Source organism: Gymnoscopelus microlampas (assembly GCF_963454915.1).
Source record: "Gymnoscopelus microlampas genome assembly, chromosome: 18".
NCBI lineage: Eukaryota > Metazoa > Chordata > Actinopteri > Myctophiformes > Myctophidae > Gymnoscopelus > Gymnoscopelus microlampas.
Window position 1 is genome coordinate 36,472,554 of NC_139955.1, and position 17,853 is coordinate 36,490,406.

Sequence of the window (17,853 nt, forward strand, 5' to 3'; positions counted from 1 at the left end):
TGCCCAAATGTTTTGGGTGAACTGCTCCTTAAGTTTTCTATCACTAAAACGGTACACTAGTATACAAAGGATGGATGCCAACAATCATAAAACACACAGATGTAGTTAAACATAATTTATTTCTGTAATATGCAACAAAGAACTTTAATCTGACGAGTCGTGTAATTGTGGATGTACTGTAGTCTGAAGAGTCTTGTAGATGTAGCTCTTAGTGGATATTCTCAAGTCCCTGTTGAAAGAAGAGAAAAGGTGATCACAACATGACACTTTAGCCGCTCAGAATGGTAGGGACATTACATTTTAATGGTTGTTTACCTTAGAGCAAAGGTTCTCAAACTTTCTTACTAGTGTACCCCCGTGACAATATTTATTTATTTACTGCCTTCACCAGCACAAAACATTCTTCCTGGTACTGAAAAGTTTTTGTTGTTTCTCAGCCCGCCCTACAGCAACTTCAAAATACAGGTATAACATGTAGTTGCTCAATCTCGATTAATTTCACACTTTCAACTGCAAGATTAAAATGTATTCCTATTCATAATTCACGTCTTTGTAATCGCACCACATGGTATTGATATCCTACATGGTTTATGGCAAAAAGACAGGGCTTCCATATTCAGGCATGCAAACAGCCCCGAGGTGAAAAAGGTGACAACATGTTGTTTTCTTTTGGGTCAGGTGTCACACAATTGCCCTATTTGGGTTCAAAAAGGTGACTGTAGCTGAAAAGTGACACTTTTGCATGTCTGCATATTAGTAATTCAGGGTGTACAAAATGGAACCAAGTGGACCCTTGGGTAGATTTGGTTTCATTTGTACACTCCTGGACAAAACACTAGTAAATTAATCACATTTTTTATTCTATTTGTTTGATGTGCTTGCATTCCTTGCAAACACAACAAGCCCCCTGAGATGGTCTTTGAGTCAACAAGCTGCTTAGTATTTGCTCCCAACATCACATCTTTCCTTGCAGGAGCTCTATACTCCGTTTTACCGGCCAGGAGAGTTGACACCCGGGTAGGAGAAAAAACACCCACTTTGATAGCTTTATTGAAACAATATATAGATTTAAGTCAGGAAATAAACCATGTTGTTGCTCAATCTTTTACACCTACAACTGCTAGATTAAAGCTATTTTCAGAATATGTGTACAGTGACTAAAAGCATGTACCAATAGGGGAACGCAAATTAACACACAGGTCCCTGGCACCAAAAAATATCTTCGCCTCCTGTGTGAACACACCTTTAGAGTGATGGTACACACCTTTTGATTTACCTTAGAGTGACGGTATACACCTGTTCATTAAACTTATGGTATACACCTGTTCATTAAACTCAAGAGTGTCGGTATACCGTTACTGTATACCTTTTAATTTACCTTTGTGATGGTGTACTGTTTATTTACCTTAGACTGGTGGTATACACCAGTTCCTGACACCCGCTTGTCTCTCTCCATCAAGTACCACTGCCAGGGAAGTCGTGCGATCCTCTTTTCCTAAGAACAAAAAGCAGAAAAGATGTAATAATGTATTGTATAGTCTAGTTAACAAGTGCATCTGTTCTTTTCGGCAAGCGACACCCATCCTTCTCAACAGTGGTGGAAAGTAAACTAAGTAAATTCACTCAACTGAGGCAAATATTATACTTTTACTCCACTACAATTATTTGACAACTATAGTTTAGTTACTAATCATTTCACATTTTCAAATGATTTGTATACATTTGAAAATTGTAAAATTGGACATTCTACATGACGAGTACTTTCTACTTTTGGTACTTTAATTACATTTTGCTAGTAATACTTTTGTACGTTTTACTCAAGTAAATTTTGAATTCCAGACTATTAACTATTACTTGTAACAGAGTGATTGGTTGAATAATTTATTAGCAGTTTGCAAAAAAAAACAAATAAAGCACAGGAAAGTACAGTTCAATACAAGGTCTGCTGAGGGGATTTAAACCCAAGAAAGCACTATGGCTTGTTTCCAGAGTGTTTCAACATTGCAGTATTGATACTTTTACTTAAGTAAAACACATGTGAGTACTTCTTCTTCCACCCATCCTTCTCACCTTCCCTCCGTTGGTGAGCTTGTGGATCTGTGCGGTGGCGATGCCAGGGATGATCAGACACACCGTCATGACGCCGAACACCGGCAATATTTCATACCACATCTTTTTATCAGCGTTTATGAAGACGACACATGCAAACGCAACGTGTTATCTGTGGACGGGCTGCCTCCTGGAGGCTTTGTTTGGATCGCCAAACAGAGCGCAAAGCCGACAGAATAAATGTCAAACGTCCCGAGTCTGAGCGGAGGTTGTTGACGGTCAAAGAGGTTTCTGTGACGACTTCCGGGGTACGCCGTCACGCTGTGCTTTGTTTTGAACACAGCGCCACCTCCCGGCGCCATCTGTATTTATTTATTTATTTATTGAGAACTTCTATAAATTAGGTTTGAGTTCAGTAGATGTTAAGTGGTGTAGAAAGTACTCAAATGTTTTACTTAAGTAAAAATATCAATACTGCAATGTAGAAATACTCTGATACAAGCAAAAGGCCAAAAGGCCGGAATTTAAAAAGTACTTGACCAAAAGTAAAATTACTCATTATGTAGAATGTCCCATTTCACAGGTTTTCAAATGTATTCAAATATTTTTTTGAAAATAGCACATCTACAAGTTTAAATAAAAACGTAAGAACTAGTGCGTATGTTACTACGGAAACCGTGACGCCAGACATAGGAAGTAGATTGGCAGCGTTGCCATGTCCGCTTATTATAAGCGACTTTGGACTTGTTTTTCTGTAAAGTTGCTTGTAAATATTAGTAGTTGCGGTTGCGTTTTTTGGGCTTGTTTCTAAAATGTAGTTGCTTATTTGGGATTGTTTAAAAAAAAACATTATTTAAACCATTGGTTTTCAAATATTTTCATGTCAAGGACCCCCAAATTAATATATATTTGTCCCTAAGTAACCCCCATCTGAAAATGTTTTGTGCCAGGGGAGCCCCGCCAGATTTGTGTTGTTAGAATGTAAAAAAAAAAAACCAGAAAGGGAATGTTTTTTTTTAAATAGCAGATCTACAAGCTCACAACACTTCGCTTTGTTACGCGTTGTGAGCTTGTAGATTGGCTATTTTCAAAATCCAATGTAAGGTTTAGGTGTTCATGTAGCAGCTCAGCCTCTACTAACCTCGCATCACCAGTCTTTCCACCTCGGAGGAAAAACCTCTACAGTCGCTTCTTTTGGGCTTATTTTCATAGACCTGGTTGCTTGTTTCTTTCCCAAAACCTGGCAACGCTAGTAGATTTGGTGAACGCGTCTGCTAGCTGACTTGGCTAACTTGCTAAAAAGTAAACAGAAGTCACTGGTAAAATGGAAACACATTTTTAATCGGGCAACAAAATAGCGTGGCCACAATGAAGGAAGACAAGGAAAACACTCGCCCTAAAGAGAGAAAAATGGAAATAAAGTGTGAAGATGGAGAAAAGATGGAAAAGCCAAAGGAAAAGAAAGAGGCCATGACAAAGGTAGCATTTAGTTAGAACTCGCTAGCTGGCTAAACGTTAGCTGATAATTCCTGTAGTTCAATGGACGTCATAGCATTACACAGGATTATAAATATGACTATGTCTGCTTTCATAGCACAAGCAGGCAAGTTAGTTAGTATATTGTCACTCACTGTTATTGTATGATTTGGTATCTGTCTCTGAGCTAAAGCAGTGGTTCTCAAACTTTTTCATGTCAAGGACCCCCAAATGGACACTTATCAGCCCGCGGACCCCCATTTGAAAAGATAAGCCAGGGACCCCCGTAAGAGAAGATTTTGACAGCTCTAGCCGTAAAAATCAATCGTTTCGAGGACCCCCAGTTTGACATGCATTAGGCTACGGACCCCCATTTAATGGCATTTCTATCTCTGGGACCCCAATTTATATTGTAAAAGCAATGTTAATTTAACTCTGAGAGTGTACAAATGGACATTTGTACACTCAGAGTTACAGACCCATAAGGGTCCATTTGGTTCCTATATCCATCATTTAGCTGGGGACCCCCTGGAACCCCCTTAAGTACCCCTGGGGGTCCCCGGACCCCACATCAAATCAACATGGTTTCCCTTCTAAGTTGTCATGTTTCCTTATAAGTTAATAACTTTATCCCTATCTGTTGACAGATCGTGATAAGACGTTTACCACCCAGTCTAACCAAGGAGGAACTGGAGGAACAGTTACAGCCTCTTCCAGAAATGGACTATCTGGAATTCTTTTCGAATGACACCAGGTGAAACATATTATTATTTATGTTACCAAATCTTTGGTGGTCTCCTGCTAAATTGTACTTAACCCAGACTTACTTTTCCATTATTTTTCTATAGCCTTTTCCCCCACCTCTTTTCACGGGCATACATCAATTTCAAAAATCAAGAGGACATCGTCTTGTTCCGAGATCGATTTGATGGATATGTTTTCATTGATAGCAGAGGTATGTACAACATCTTTGAATCAGAATCAAAATTATTTTTTATTGCCAGGTATGTTTGCACATAGGAGGGTTTTATTTCTCAGTAAGTTAGTACATTACACTGAAGCAACAGGGTAGAAACATATTCAATTATTTGCAACTACTTAGTCAAAATTAAAGTTTCAACATATGTATAGCAATGTTTCTCAATATTGATTTATTGATTGAATACTCTATTAACAGTTTGCAAAAAGTACAGAGGGCTCGTACTACTGTTATACATTAAAAGGATAACAAAAAAAAGCCCTGAGCCTGAGGGCTTATCTCCAGTGTGGTCCTATGTATTCAATTCATCAAGATATATAAAGACATATAATACTAAACAAGAAATCATTAATGCATCAATACAGTCAGTCACATTATGATGTCTGCCGTGTACAGGACAGGAATATACTGCCATTGTGGAGTTTGCACCTTTTCAAAAGATTGCCAAAAAAAGAAGCAAAAAAAGGGATGCCAAATGTGGAACGATAGATGAAGGTAAGATATTATTAACATGCATATTATTCAGTAATTTAATAATGCATACTTATCACTATAGTCAGTGGCTTATTTATCAACTCACAGGGCTGTATCAAAAACACCTATAAGAATTGCTCTGTAGAAGCCTTAATATGGATAATAATTTCTTTGTTATTAGTATTTTTTTTAATGTCTTTCTCTCTTTCTTTCTGCTATTAGACTCAGACTACAAGAAGTTCTTGGAATATTATAATGGAGATGATGAAAAATTTACATCTACCCCTGAGACTCTATTGGAAGAAATTGAGGCTAAGTCCAAGGAACTTGGAGGTAGGAAACCTGCAGTATTAGTATCGCGCAATATGAGAGAGCCCCGTTAGTAGTTCAAAGCTATTTGTTGCACTGTTCAAATACTAGTAAATTCCTTTCTACCCACATTAAGCTAAAAGAACGACTCCTCTCCTGGACTTCTTGAAGAACAAGCAGGTAAGTGTATGCTGTAGCAAGATAGTGTTTTGTTTATAGACGTTTGTCAGAGCACAATGGTTGTTGACGTGATATGTTGATCTTACTATGTTCAGAGAATGAGGGAGGAAAAGAAAGAGGAGAGAAGAAGACGAGAGCTGGAGCGCAAGCGTCAACGAGACGAAGAGCGTCGTAAGTGGAGGGAGGAAGACAGGAGGAAGCGCAAAGAGGTAGAGAAGATGAAGAAAGGTGAGAAGCCCTTGGAAAAAGAGAAGGAACAAGCAAAAGAGGAACCAAAAATCAAGGTGTGTACTGCAAAAGAGAGTCTGAGATTTGAGGCAAAACAATGTCTTGGGGTAATTATTATTCAAATATGTTTGTCTTTGTTTGCTGTTGACTAGCTGCTGAGGAAACCAGACAGGGTGGATGATGTTGACTCAGAGAAACCGAAAGAGAAATCCAAGAAACCAGAAAAGCCCCTTAAAGAAGCCTTGGGGAGTGCTGACCTGAAGAAGCGTCAGAATAGTGAAAACAAGGACGATCGTGTGCGAAAGTGAGTTGGCATAAGTTTGTTATTTGACTGATTATTTTAGAAAGTGATATGAATGGAACATGTTCATTTCATGTCTTATTCACAGGGCAGATGATGAGGGGCGTAAGGACTTCCGCGATCGGGAAGCCGGTCATCGAGACAGGGAGCGCGAACGTGACCGGGACAGGGAGAGGCGTCAGAAGGAGAAGGAGCGCATCCGACGTCAGGACGAGGATCGCCGCCGGCGGAGAGAACGCCACGATGGAGAGAACACCTACAGGAAGCGTGAGGAGGAGGTGAAAAAGGAGAAGGAGCGCGTGTGGGAGAAGAGAAAGGCAGAGAACGCAGGAGACGTCACTCGTGCCGAGAGGCCAGAGAAGCCTGCCAAAGACAACCGAAAGGAAGACAGTGCTAGTGCTAAAAGAGATCGGTTAAGAAACAAGGTAATGCCCTTTCACACCTTATTATCACATGGCATTTTCTTCTAATTGTTATTTTTTTAAATCTAAGAATCTTGTTTTCCTTGTGCATCAGGATCGGCCTGCCATTCAGCTGTACCAGCCAGGCGCTAGAAGCCGCAATCGACCGACGGGTGGTGGTGGTGGTGAGGGAGGTGACTCCCATGGCCCTGATAGGAAGCCTGATATTGAGCCTAAGAAAGCACATGACAAGGGAGATGATTGATCTGATTTCAGCAAAATGGCATGCTGATTCAGGTGAGGGGAGCTTGCAAGTCCCTCAGCAGTATCTGGGCACCACAGAGCCATGTGATGTGGAACTCAAGTGGGGCTGCATTTTAGAGCTCCCAGTCTCAGTCAGAGGCAGTGATACGATGGTGGTACCTCTTAGTGCCTGAATGTGACCCTCTTTAGTTTCATTTGAAGATTAAGGGTATCCTTGTACATGTTTTAAGAGTTTGGCTTTAGGGCACACTATTAGTTCAAGCCAAAACTTTCTTGGACCACATAAACTCAAAGTGACCTTACTACAGTAAAGTTTCTGCTGGAAAGTGTTGCAAATATTTAATTGGGCATTTGGCTTATTAGGTTCAGGTACAACACTCTTTAGAATTAAAAAAAGTAACTTTCCAGGAGACTTCTACACTTAGCTGTCCTGTGAATCTAAATAGGCATTGTAAAGCAAATCACCTTAGTTCCTCGCTGTATGCATTTACATGTGATGTAGAGATTTTCATTGTTGTTTACCCCCCCCCCCCCCTTTTCTGTTTTTCTTTGGTTTACAATTGGAAATTTGATTGGTTCCTAATTAGCTTTGTTTGCTACACAAATAATTATATCTACACATTTACAGTCAAATTGTAATTTTACAAGCACTGCTGATGGTGTTTGTACTTAAGGATTTTAGTTTATTTACTTGGTTTCCAAGATTCCACCATAAGCAAGGGAGTCGGTTACATCCATACAGTCATTGAGGAGAAATAGCCATTTTTGACTACATTGAAATGTAAGCCATGCTCTGATTCCAGCCTGCATGCAACCTTTAACTGACGTTATCAACCTGTGGCCTTCCCCTTTCTAATTTAAGATGCCTCCTCTTAAGACATGAATCTATGATGCACTGAACTGAATAAAGCATGAAAACATATCGCTACCAATGATTCTAACATAGTGAGAAATAAAGTCTTTATTAAGGTGTTCATGTCTTTGATTTTTTTTTATCTTGTATCTCGGTATAGATAATCTGTCCATAAAGTGATTTGGTGCTGAACATTTAAAAGTATTTTTTAAATAATCAGTTATGTTCTTTTTGACAAAGCTGTATTTATATTGTTTACCATGTTCTAATCACGCAAGACAGATGTTCTCAGATTGACTATGTTATAATTCGTAGTTGTAACAGTATAAATTAAAACAAATGTATTAATTTAAATACATTTTAAAGTGGCAAAAGACAAGCACATCCTGTCCTGCTGGGCTGGGTGCTGGATACAAAATTCAACATGGAAAAAAAAACCCAGTACAAGTAAGGTCTGAGGAAGAGCCTCCTGGCTCGAAACGTTACCGATAAAAAACCCACGATGGGAGCAGCATTCTGGTGTAAAGATTTTATTGTTTTTCACCCCAATTCTACCTCGACACGTATGGAAAAGCCTGGTGGTGTGAGGTGACCTTGACCCTAGCATGTTTCTTTAGTTTTTTTTGCACCAAAAGACAAAGCCCAGATATACAGGCTTTTATGTTCTCAGAATCTCTCTAGGTCGTCCTCAGACGAGCCCTATGGCTTTACTATGCTGATAGCGAACTGTGGGGCGCAACTCCTCGCAGTCCCGGTTTTAAATCAGAGTTACCTTCTCCTAGACAGGTTGCCATCCAAGGCTATGAGCCCCATCTGCCCACATACATTGTGTGATGACCACACATTATTTCAGTCATGGAGAAAGATCTATGCCAAAATATCTGGAGTATTGCTGATTCCACATTTCAAATACACAGCTGTAATAAAGTAGAAAGGTTTGTGCTCTGAACTCAATGCTTACCAGAGCCAGGTGTGAGAGGCCAGCATTGAAATAAAAATAAAAAGGCTTGTACACTGACATAAAGGATACTAAAATATAAATGTATTCACATTTATATTTGCAAAAAAAGGTGCAGAACTGAAAAAAGGGTGGAAGTTTTGGTCCTAAGCAATCTTTTACAATCTATGTTCCTAAAGCCCATCATCAGTACTCATCCTTCATCTGTCAGTGTGTGAGTTGTCAGTTTTTTTTGGTGTGGACTTTAATACACTGTAGAAATACAAAACTTCTGTCAGTGTGGTAGAGTCTAGAAGTCAATTAAAAACATTTGTATAGGTTTTAATATTACATTTTATTTAAGTACATTTTCCACACCAATTGTCCTGTACAGTATGGTGTATCAGAGTCAATCATTTAAAAAAGTAAACAAAACATTAGCCAGTTCCCACCATTTATTTTGTTCTTCGCAAACTGATCCACGTAGTGTCGCTGTTTGAAAACTACTGAGTTATTTGGACCACGCTGATTGGACAACACGGCATACATCACTACCGCTTCCCTTCCTTCTCTCTCTTCGATCTCCGCCATAGTGGAGAAAGCACTGTGGACAAAATGGTAAATACAAATCTCCAAACATCCGTGTCGGTAGTGCTTATAAAAATGCACCGACACTTTAGTTGCATATCAATATGTCCTCCATTGGCTGGAAAACTTATATTGTTAGAAAAAATATACGATATCAATAGAAAAACGTAGCAGTAGTGGTAGGCGGTACCCACTCTTAACGTTGCGCATGTCAACCTTTGTCTTCGGTACCTGGTCAACCTCATTTACAAAGTTCCTATTTTCCCAATTGACTTGGGGAAACGGCTATCAAACCAGGTTAATAGCTGTATACACCAGAGTGCAGAAATGTGATGCTGAATAACCATCTCTTGTTTACAGTCGTCCCACAAGACTTTCCGGATCAAGCGCTTCCTCGCTAAGAAGCAGAAGCAAAACAGGCCCATTCCGCAGTGGATCAGAATGAAAACTGGCAATAAGATCAGGTTGGTCTATTCGGAGATTTTGGTTGGTTCTGCACATTTAGTGGCACTGTTAAGGAAGCCCTTCAAATAGTTTTCGTCACATTGTAGGCCACGGCTATGCAGCTATGCCTTTACTTAAGAAAACAACCTAGCCTCAAAACATAGCATCAACTGATCTCTATAATCCTTCGGACATGTTATTTGGGACCTTAGGCACTGATAATTTTCATAATTGCATTCACCTGATGCATCAGGGGGGGTACTTTTGTTAGGCCTGGGATGGGAGGTGAACACTTAACTTAATGGTAGGATAGAGAAATACTAGGGGTGAGGACTGGAGTTGAGGAACCACTGCTCTGTTGTATGCTTAGGCTTGAACGCTGATAAAGGCTTTGTAAGTTATGTACCTTAACCCAATGTGGCAATAGGCTCTATTCACAGCAGCCATATTATGAAGACATTCACAGGTGTTACCAATGATACTAATGAAGGCTCTGTTCCATTCTGGTCAAACAGAGTCAGGGTGCTGATATTGTGCATGTTGGCTCACTGGAAACACTTTTACACCAGTGGGTCTACAGTTGGGGTCCAGGGACCCTCATGGGCTTCCAAATGGCCCCTTACAGGTGTGTAACTCTGAGAGTGTACAAATGGAATCAAATGGAACCATTTGTACACTCTCGGAGTTATGGGGCTCGTGGAAACCACTGTGCTACACTAAATGGATCAGAGCCTTCATTAGTATCATTGGTAACACCTGTGAAGGAAGTGATAATAGGGCTGCTGTGCATGGAGCCTATTCACCTGGAAGTGCTTGCCTACTTCCCATGACTGTTATAATGGTTTTAAATGACACTGGTCGTATGGGTGAGTTTTAGGATTTGCATCTCATGGCATAAGTATTGGGGTAATTTTGTAAAGCAGGTCTGCAATTGCAGTACTTCAGTTCTGTGGAGTATTGTCATTAATCCTGCTGAGAGCGTCATTCAGCAACAGAATACCTGACTCCTGATCACACCAGTGATGAGGATGCTCTGTTGCTGTGACATCCGTTGAGACCTAGCTCATTTAGCACACTGCAATCTATCTGATCAGTTAATGGTTTATTGTGTCCTTAAAAATGTTCTGTGCTTAGTTAAAGTGGAATAAATCTTCATATCTTGTCTTCTACCCCCCAAGTGCATTGTACATTGACAGTTATGGATCAAAAAACAACTTAAATATTTTTCAGTGGTTTTGGTATGGTCCGGGTTAAAGCTGTATTAGTAGTTGCCTTGGCCTGCATTGTTTAATATGTGGGTTTTGCTTCCTGATGAACAGTTTCATCATTTGTATCAGTGCTGGTATTATTGGTGACCAACACTCGTCACAAAGTTGTTACAATTGACTACATTTTAAAATATGTATACACGTGCCAATAAAAAGTAAGTCTTTTGCACACCTACAAAGGCCATTATGACTTTTTAATTGTATTTGAAGACTGTGTGCAGGGGGTTTTGCAGGTGTATTTTTTTTTTTTACTTATGAAATTATGTAAAGCAAGGCTCCCAAGAGTTCTTTTTTTAGACTATTCTAGCCCCCCCCAACATATTGCAGGCCCAGTAATTCAACCTTGATCAAGTTTGGTGTCAGTTGCAGTACTGAGACTGAGTTTTAAATGTGTGTCCTCTTTGGTATTTATTGATGGATTACAGTAAGCATTAATGGTCCCATATATCTGCAATTTCCTGTGACAATATGTAATTAAACGTTGATCAAATCATCATAAGCATATTGGTATTCACTTGCACAAAAGATCCTTGAGCAATATTTGTATGTACATGAAGTTGTTCACAAGGTCTACTCCTCCCTAGATTTCACTGACACAATTTTCCACATTGCTTTTAAGGTACAACTCAAAGAGGAGACACTGGAGGAGGACAAAGCTTGGTCTGTAAGCACGTGGCTCTTCGGAACTCCAGCATCCCCTTCATGGAACATCTGCCAGTACCACCACCTGCCCGGCCCGGATCTGGAGAAGAAGCCTGTCTTTTTTTGTACAGATACTCTGGTTATACTTGTTTGACAATTTATTGACAATAAATCCTTTGTGATGAAACCAGAAATTTGACTGAGTTTGAGTGTAATGACTGTTGCTGTGGCACAAGGGTGGGTGGGCAGCAAATGTGTAAGTAAACAAGGGGTTATACTAATGTTGACAAGCATTGCAGAAAGAGGGTTCAAAGTGGTCTTTATTGTTGCATCTTGATTCTTGTGTACAGGTACATGAGGGTAAAACTTATTTTGGCAGTGTTGTGTATGGGATTTTCCCTTGGTTCATAAGATATGGTTACATATTGTACATGAATATCTGATACACATCATATGGTTCAGGTTGTTTATATATTAAACGGGGAGATAAAGCTGAACTCTGTCCCATCCGCTTTCCAAGTCTGAATAATTTGCATGAGATATTAGGTTGTATCATGTTAAACTGCTGCTGCCACGTCAGCTTTACTGGGTTATGCAAATAGGGCTGTGTACAAACATTCTGGTAGCAAATATTTATTAGACTATGCACACATAAGCGCATATGTGTAATACCATCTCAACTTCTGTTCCCAAAAAAAGAAAACTGGGAAAACATATTTTTGAACGACCCAAATCGCCAGCTACCATTTCTTGTCAGGTTAAAATGGTTTTCTTCCTCTCTCCCATCCTCCTCCTCCTCACATGCCAGCTGAACACCCCCCGCACTGTTGTTGACATTCTGTGCTCCAACACTACAGTGCTCATGATCATCAGTGCCAAGAAGTTCCTTCATTTCCAGCGGGGCGTTTCCCTTCAGATATTGACAGGCTCTTTTCCCATTATAGTCCATGGCATCGACATCAGCGCCGAAAGCACCGACCAGATGCTTTATGACCATGTACTGACAGTGCATGGTTGCGACATGAAGTGGGGTCAGCCCCCCGCTGCCTTTCAGATTCACGTTTACAGGAATGCCCACACCCTCGGCGTACCTTAAAAGTTTGATAAGAACCTCGTCTTGTCCCTTTTTGGCCAGCCAGTGCAGAACAGTGTACCCGCTAACAAAATCCTTCCTGGTCAACAGATTTGGATCCTCTGTGATAAACTCCATTATGGTGTCATAGTTTCCATCTACAGCAGACAACATCCATGCGTGCTCCATCGGATATAGAGCCCAGTCTGTCCCTGGGGCGTCTGGCTCATCCCTTAAAGACGCATGGTAAGTTTCTGTAGAGAGCACGCTATTCAAGCCAGTGTGCGACGAATTGTTCAAAAGTAATTCTTTCAAGTACTTTTTGCGCATAGCCGGGGTGATCGATGCCCTTTCTGGCGTTCCTGTGGACAGTCCATGAAGTCCGCTGCCAACGTCGTCAGACGCTTCTTGCCTCTGCAGCATCGACCTACGTGCCCAGGCACCGGACACGGGCAGCACTTGCATTCCATATCTGGACAATCGCTCCACCAGAGCTCGTCCAGATCTAATGCCGTGGGTGTCATTTTCATGAGTCCGTACAGAGCCAGTTTGACTTTTGGACACCGTTCCTCCGCAGAGCTCGGGCGTAGAACTGGCATCATCTAGCGTCTGCTCGTTGCTCTCATACATGTTGCTTCAGGTTTCAGGGATTTGTTGCACAACTTGCACCCTTCCTGTATTTTAACTGTAACTACTTAAGATGCTTATCAGTGGAATAAATTACAAACACGGAAATACTTCCCTCCACTCGATTGGACCCATTCCCTGCGTTATCCTGTAAGTAGTTCGTAGCATGTGTTCAACATTTGTCAGAAAGATTTGAAAAATGCCATCACAATGGCGATGTCCAGAGATCTGCTTCCTCTTTTTCATTAAATATATACGTGGTTAATACATACAACCAGTGTAAATTTAAATCCTCTGTACCGACTATAGCCATTTGGAAAAAAATACACCTTGCGGTAAAAATGACACCAGTTAGTTCCGCTCACCTGCGAGGTATCAAGACCGCATACCGACGCTCCATCAAAGCAAGCAAACGGTTTGATGCTCTGTCAAGCATCATTCAACTAGTTCCTAATTTTAGAAAGCAGTGTCGAGTATGAGAGCAGCAGTGTATAGACATTATCCAAGAAACGCAGTTTAATAAGCACAGCCTTGTTATCTCTCTCCTGTTTATTCCCGACTAGCTGCTGTTTGAGGAACCGATACAAAGTTCATTCTACTCTGGCAAAGCCAATGGCAAGAAGCCTTAACATGTGACAACCCACTGCCGGACCTCATAGGAGGAAGCAGTCACAAAATACCTTCACAGCCGTCAGCCACATTGTGCACATAAAACATGCAGTAGACATGAAGAAAAACTTTTATTCATACAACTCAAAATGTAGAGTCAGTAAAACATTGTCACACAATGACAGTCAATTGTCAACATGGATTGTCTGGAAAGAACAAACAACTCTTACTCAATACAACAGCTCAAAATATATCAAAAGGGAGTCACTGAGTCAGTAAAATATTTAATCGCTTTCTGGTTCTGGAGGAAAGTCAATGGTCAACTCATTGATCGTCTGAAGGAAGGCATCCAGTTCTGCATCCAGATCTGTGGAGAGAGGGTGAACATGTAAATAACAGAGTTAAGTCAAATGCTTGTTTAATCAAACCTGAAAGATGGACCGTTTAATTATAAATCAATACCTGGATTTTCTGGCATCTTTATCGGTCCCTCAAACGACAGTTCAAAGTCGTCCTCAGGGAGACCTGGGATATTTGGGTAGCAGGCCAGTCCAGCCAGAGCAAGGCAACCAATAGGAACCACATCCTCAGGTATGTAATCCTTCTCAAACTCTGTAAACAAGAAAAACACCAAAAGAGCCTGAATGAAACACTTGCTAACACCCTAAAACAAGACATACTTGTTTAGGCCTTTAAAACTAAAGTGTATTTATAACTTGCAGTGCACAAGCACATTCAAGCACCTTCAAAGGGCTAGTACCACCTACTGCCGCCATTCTTGGATTATTCCTTTTCTATTGTGTTGTTGTATAAATTATATATATTTTATTATTGCTGCTACAATGTCTGAGGAACCAGAAAAAAAAATATTTTACTCATGTCCCTGTACACAAAAATCTTCCAATTGTTCTCAGGTAGTGGTTGACCATTATTTAGTTTGTGAAGTGATACATGTTCTTAAGTGAACCATTTTCAGTATTTCCCTACCCTATTTAAAAAGGAAGAGAAACTGAAAGTGCAGCAATTACCTAGTGGGTCATAAGGAAAGCACTTCTCGATATCCGGGTATTCTTCCACTTTGGCCAGAGGAACACATTTTACCTCAGTTTCCTATGGAGAAGAGACAGTTATTATGTGACCAGTCCATCTTAGCACTTACCCATTGAGACCTGAAGCCGATAGTGCAAATGCCTTCTAAAATCAGTAGTTCTTCTTACACTTTCTAGATTTTTCTAAAATGTTCAAAAATAGCAGATGTACAAGCTCGCAGAGCGGCACGAAGTGACGCACTGTGAGCTTTACAAGCTGTACAAGCCAACGCTTCTGTACAAGCGTTGGCTATTCAAAAAATATTTTAAATGGCCAACGCTATAATCTAAAATGACACAGATGCTTTCCTGGTTTAAATTGGTTAATGGAGTTAACAGGGGTAACATAATCAAATAAAACAATATTCACCCATTTTTCTGGAACCATTCATGCTTACCTGTGTCTTTTGAGATTTCTCATGTCTGTTTATCGCAGGAGTTGCATTGATCCTGGCACCCAAAGCCTTGCGATGAGACTGCAGAGGCGTGTGGAACCTTTTGGCATTCAAAGGAGTCTTCAACGTGAGTTCTAAAAAAAAAAAAAAAAAGTGTATTACATCATACGTTTTTCATTGGTTGAATACTTTATTCATCAGAAATGTAAACGGTATGTGGTACAGTAAGACATTAAGGCTAGAAGGATAACGCAAAAAAAGTCCTGGGGACTCATTTCCATTGCGGTCCTATGTGCAATTGCATACCCCAGGGGTGGGCAACCTTTTTGACCATTTTCTTGATAGTCAGTGTGCCATATTAACATGAAATATATCCAACAGATTTACATTTCCCATATACATAATTATTTCTGGAAATTATATCAGGCCATTGTAATGATCATTAGACTCAGCGTAATAACCTCACCCATCTCCCAGACTCCCTCCCCAGTCAGAGTTCAGGGTTTGAATGAACGCAGAATTATGTGGAGGATATAGATGTGAGGGAACTTAATTTAATTGACTAAATGTTTTATATATATAAAAAAAAAAAAAAAAAAAAAAATTATATATATATATATATATATATATATATATATATATATATATATATATATATATATATATATATATATATATATATATTTTTTTTTTTTTTTTTTTTTTTAAAGAACAATCCTCTCTCACACTTGTGCCAGTGGTCATCTTCCTATGCCTGCCGATGTTGGCACCCTTGCCTAATAGGTTGCCTACCCTGGTAGTATAGTGTTGAATTGAACAGCGCCCACTGCTCACGGATAGTACAAGACCTAAACAGTACATGGATACCCAAATATTCCATGCATGCAAAGCAAAAATCCACTGTTATTCATACCTGGAGCAGACTGTAACCGCTGTCGTGCCTTCAATGCAGGTACAACAAGACCTGCATTTTCTCTGTCCGCAAAAGAAATGGTTGCCATATTTCCTGTATGAAGACAGAAAGTTAAGGTTTTGTAAATCTGTCTGCACTCTGCAAAGCAGTATAGACTGCAGTGGACAAAGTACTCACATTTTTTAATTGTATCAATACTGCAAATATAGAAATACTGTTACAAGTAAAAGTCCGGAATTCCAAATGCACTTGAGTAAAAGTACAAAAGTATTGGCATCTATATGTACTTAAAGTACCAAAAGTAAAAGTACTCATTATGCAGAATTTCCCATTTCAGAAGTTTTCAAATGTATACAAATATTTTGAAAATAGCAGATCTACAAGCTCACAATGCTTGACGCATTTTGACGGCTATTTTCAAATGTCCGAAATGTATATAGAAGTGGTTAATGTAGGTTGTGTAATAATAATAATAACAATACAAATCTACAAACTAGTAACTTAAGTTTTCTAATAATTGTAGTAGAGTATAAGTATAATATTTTCCTCTGAGGTGTAGTGGAGTAGAAGTGAAAGTATTGGAAATATTCAAGTAAAGTACAAGATCTCAAAATTGTACTCAAGTACAGTACTTCAGTAAATGTACTTTACACCACTGCATATGCATTTCACTCAAGTTCGGTATATTATGTAATTTAGCTACGGGCCAGAACTATATGTTTATAACATTATCGTACTGACTAGTATCAACAGAGTTAACCGACGAAATCAGCAGCAGACGTTAATGTTTAGCCAAGGCTAACGTTAATGCTAGCTGCAGCTACTTAACGTTAACTTCTTAAACTGTGACTATTTTTCCTTTTCACCAGTTTCGCCTCAGGTTTAATTAAAGTTGTTGGCCTCAAGAGACTTACATTAAGTAGATATAGCCTAACATGGCATTACATACCTTGACTGTTAAGTTAACAGCAGAGCAGAGTCACAGTATCGTTGTGGTTCAGTGGTTTGTTTTGGTATGAAACGCTGTCTGTGTGCGTCGCTCTTTTGAAACCGTGTCCCATCATCCCATTGGTCGAGCGGTCGCGCCACGGTCTTTTTTTTCTTTTCCTATCTTTATTGAACGATAGTATACAAACAATATCAGCTGCGAGAGTAGCTACCAATAAATGAGCTTAATTAAGCTTAATAAACACCGTTGCTTTATAGAAGTTGTTAATGAATAATAATAATATTAACCACACAAGTGCTTTCCCCCCACATAAATAGTTATTCCAAAAACATCTGTGTTTTAAGAATCTTAGGTTAACTTTTATTTATAATTAGATAATTAAATAATTAAACTAATGAACTAATAAATAAACAAACAAAAAATAAATAAACATAATAATAATAAAATAATAATAATAATAATAAAACATAAGTAAATAAAATAAATAAATGAATAATCAAAATTAGCAAGAGTTAACATGATAACTCTTGAGATAATGGAGCTCACTTCACAGGGTATTTTTTGTGTGAGAAAGAAGCCATGGCATTTCTAGTCCTCCACACAAGACCTCCAGCTATGGTTGTGCACTGGGTGAGCAGTGCACTACCCAGAATGCTGGCATTATTATGGTATAAAATACAAATAGAAAATCAATCATGCAATTCCAGTTTCATGTAACCGACTAATATCAAAATTGGGTCTTCATATTTTATTTCATAATTCCCAAATGCCTGGTGTTTAACTGCCATCAGTGGTGGAAAGTAACTA

The 17,853-nt window shown here is 39.4% G+C and overlaps 5 protein-coding genes across 6 annotated transcripts; 2 read left to right on the top strand and 3 right to left on the bottom strand.

Annotated features, from left to right (window-relative positions):
• Positions 1–100: 100 nt before the first annotated feature.
• On the bottom strand, positions 101–2,365 carry ndufa1 (NADH:ubiquinone oxidoreductase subunit A1). Its single transcript, XM_084041604.1, has 3 exons — positions 2,071–2,365; positions 1,406–1,495; positions 101–229 (listed from the first exon to the last, which is right to left on the bottom strand). The coding sequence occupies exons 1-3, from the start codon at positions 2,170–2,172 to the stop codon at positions 209–211; spliced, it is 213 nt and encodes a 70-aa protein (XP_083897730.1). The 5' UTR covers positions 2,173–2,365; the 3' UTR covers positions 101–208.
• A 950-nt stretch (positions 2,366–3,315) lies between these two features.
• Positions 3,316–7,633, top strand: upf3b (UPF3B regulator of nonsense mediated mRNA decay). Its single transcript, XM_084041586.1, has 10 exons — positions 3,316–3,528; positions 4,173–4,279; positions 4,374–4,480; positions 4,901–4,999; positions 5,201–5,311; positions 5,424–5,467; positions 5,563–5,751; positions 5,848–5,999; positions 6,085–6,421; positions 6,513–7,633. Exons 1-10 carry the CDS (start codon positions 3,418–3,420, stop codon positions 6,660–6,662), a joined length of 1,407 nt encoding a protein of 468 aa, XP_083897712.1. The 5' UTR covers positions 3,316–3,417; the 3' UTR covers positions 6,663–7,633.
• Positions 7,634–9,003: 1,370 nt separating this feature from the next.
• rpl39 (ribosomal protein L39) lies at positions 9,004–11,587 on the top strand. Its single transcript, XM_084041605.1, has 3 exons — positions 9,004–9,069; positions 9,400–9,503; positions 11,371–11,587. Exons 1-3 carry the CDS (start codon positions 9,067–9,069, stop codon positions 11,417–11,419), a joined length of 156 nt encoding a protein of 51 aa, XP_083897731.1. The 5' UTR covers positions 9,004–9,066; the 3' UTR covers positions 11,420–11,587.
• Positions 11,588–11,709: 122 nt separating this feature from the next.
• On the bottom strand, positions 11,710–13,674 carry sowahd (sosondowah ankyrin repeat domain family d). The gene has a single exon (XM_084041600.1). The coding sequence runs from the start codon at positions 13,093–13,095 to the stop codon at positions 12,070–12,072; it is 1,026 nt and encodes a 341-aa protein (XP_083897726.1). The 5' UTR covers positions 13,096–13,674; the 3' UTR covers positions 11,710–12,069.
• Positions 13,675–13,815: 141 nt separating this feature from the next.
• Positions 13,816–17,133, bottom strand: pttg1 (PTTG1 regulator of sister chromatid separation, securin). 2 transcript variants are annotated; one of them, XM_084041601.1, is made up of 6 exons: positions 17,047–17,133; positions 16,098–16,190; positions 15,188–15,318; positions 14,730–14,811; positions 14,164–14,313; positions 13,816–14,068 (listed from the first exon to the last, which is right to left on the bottom strand). In XM_084041601.1, the coding sequence occupies exons 2-6, from the start codon at positions 16,183–16,185 to the stop codon at positions 13,986–13,988; spliced, it is 534 nt and encodes a 177-aa protein (XP_083897727.1). In that variant the 5' UTR covers positions 16,186–16,190; positions 17,047–17,133; the 3' UTR covers positions 13,816–13,985. The 2 variants fall into 2 exon arrangements, with proteins under 2 accessions (XP_083897727.1, XP_083897728.1); XM_084041602.1 differs by having other exon boundaries at positions 17,043–17,133.
• Positions 17,134–17,853: the final 720 nt, after the last annotated feature.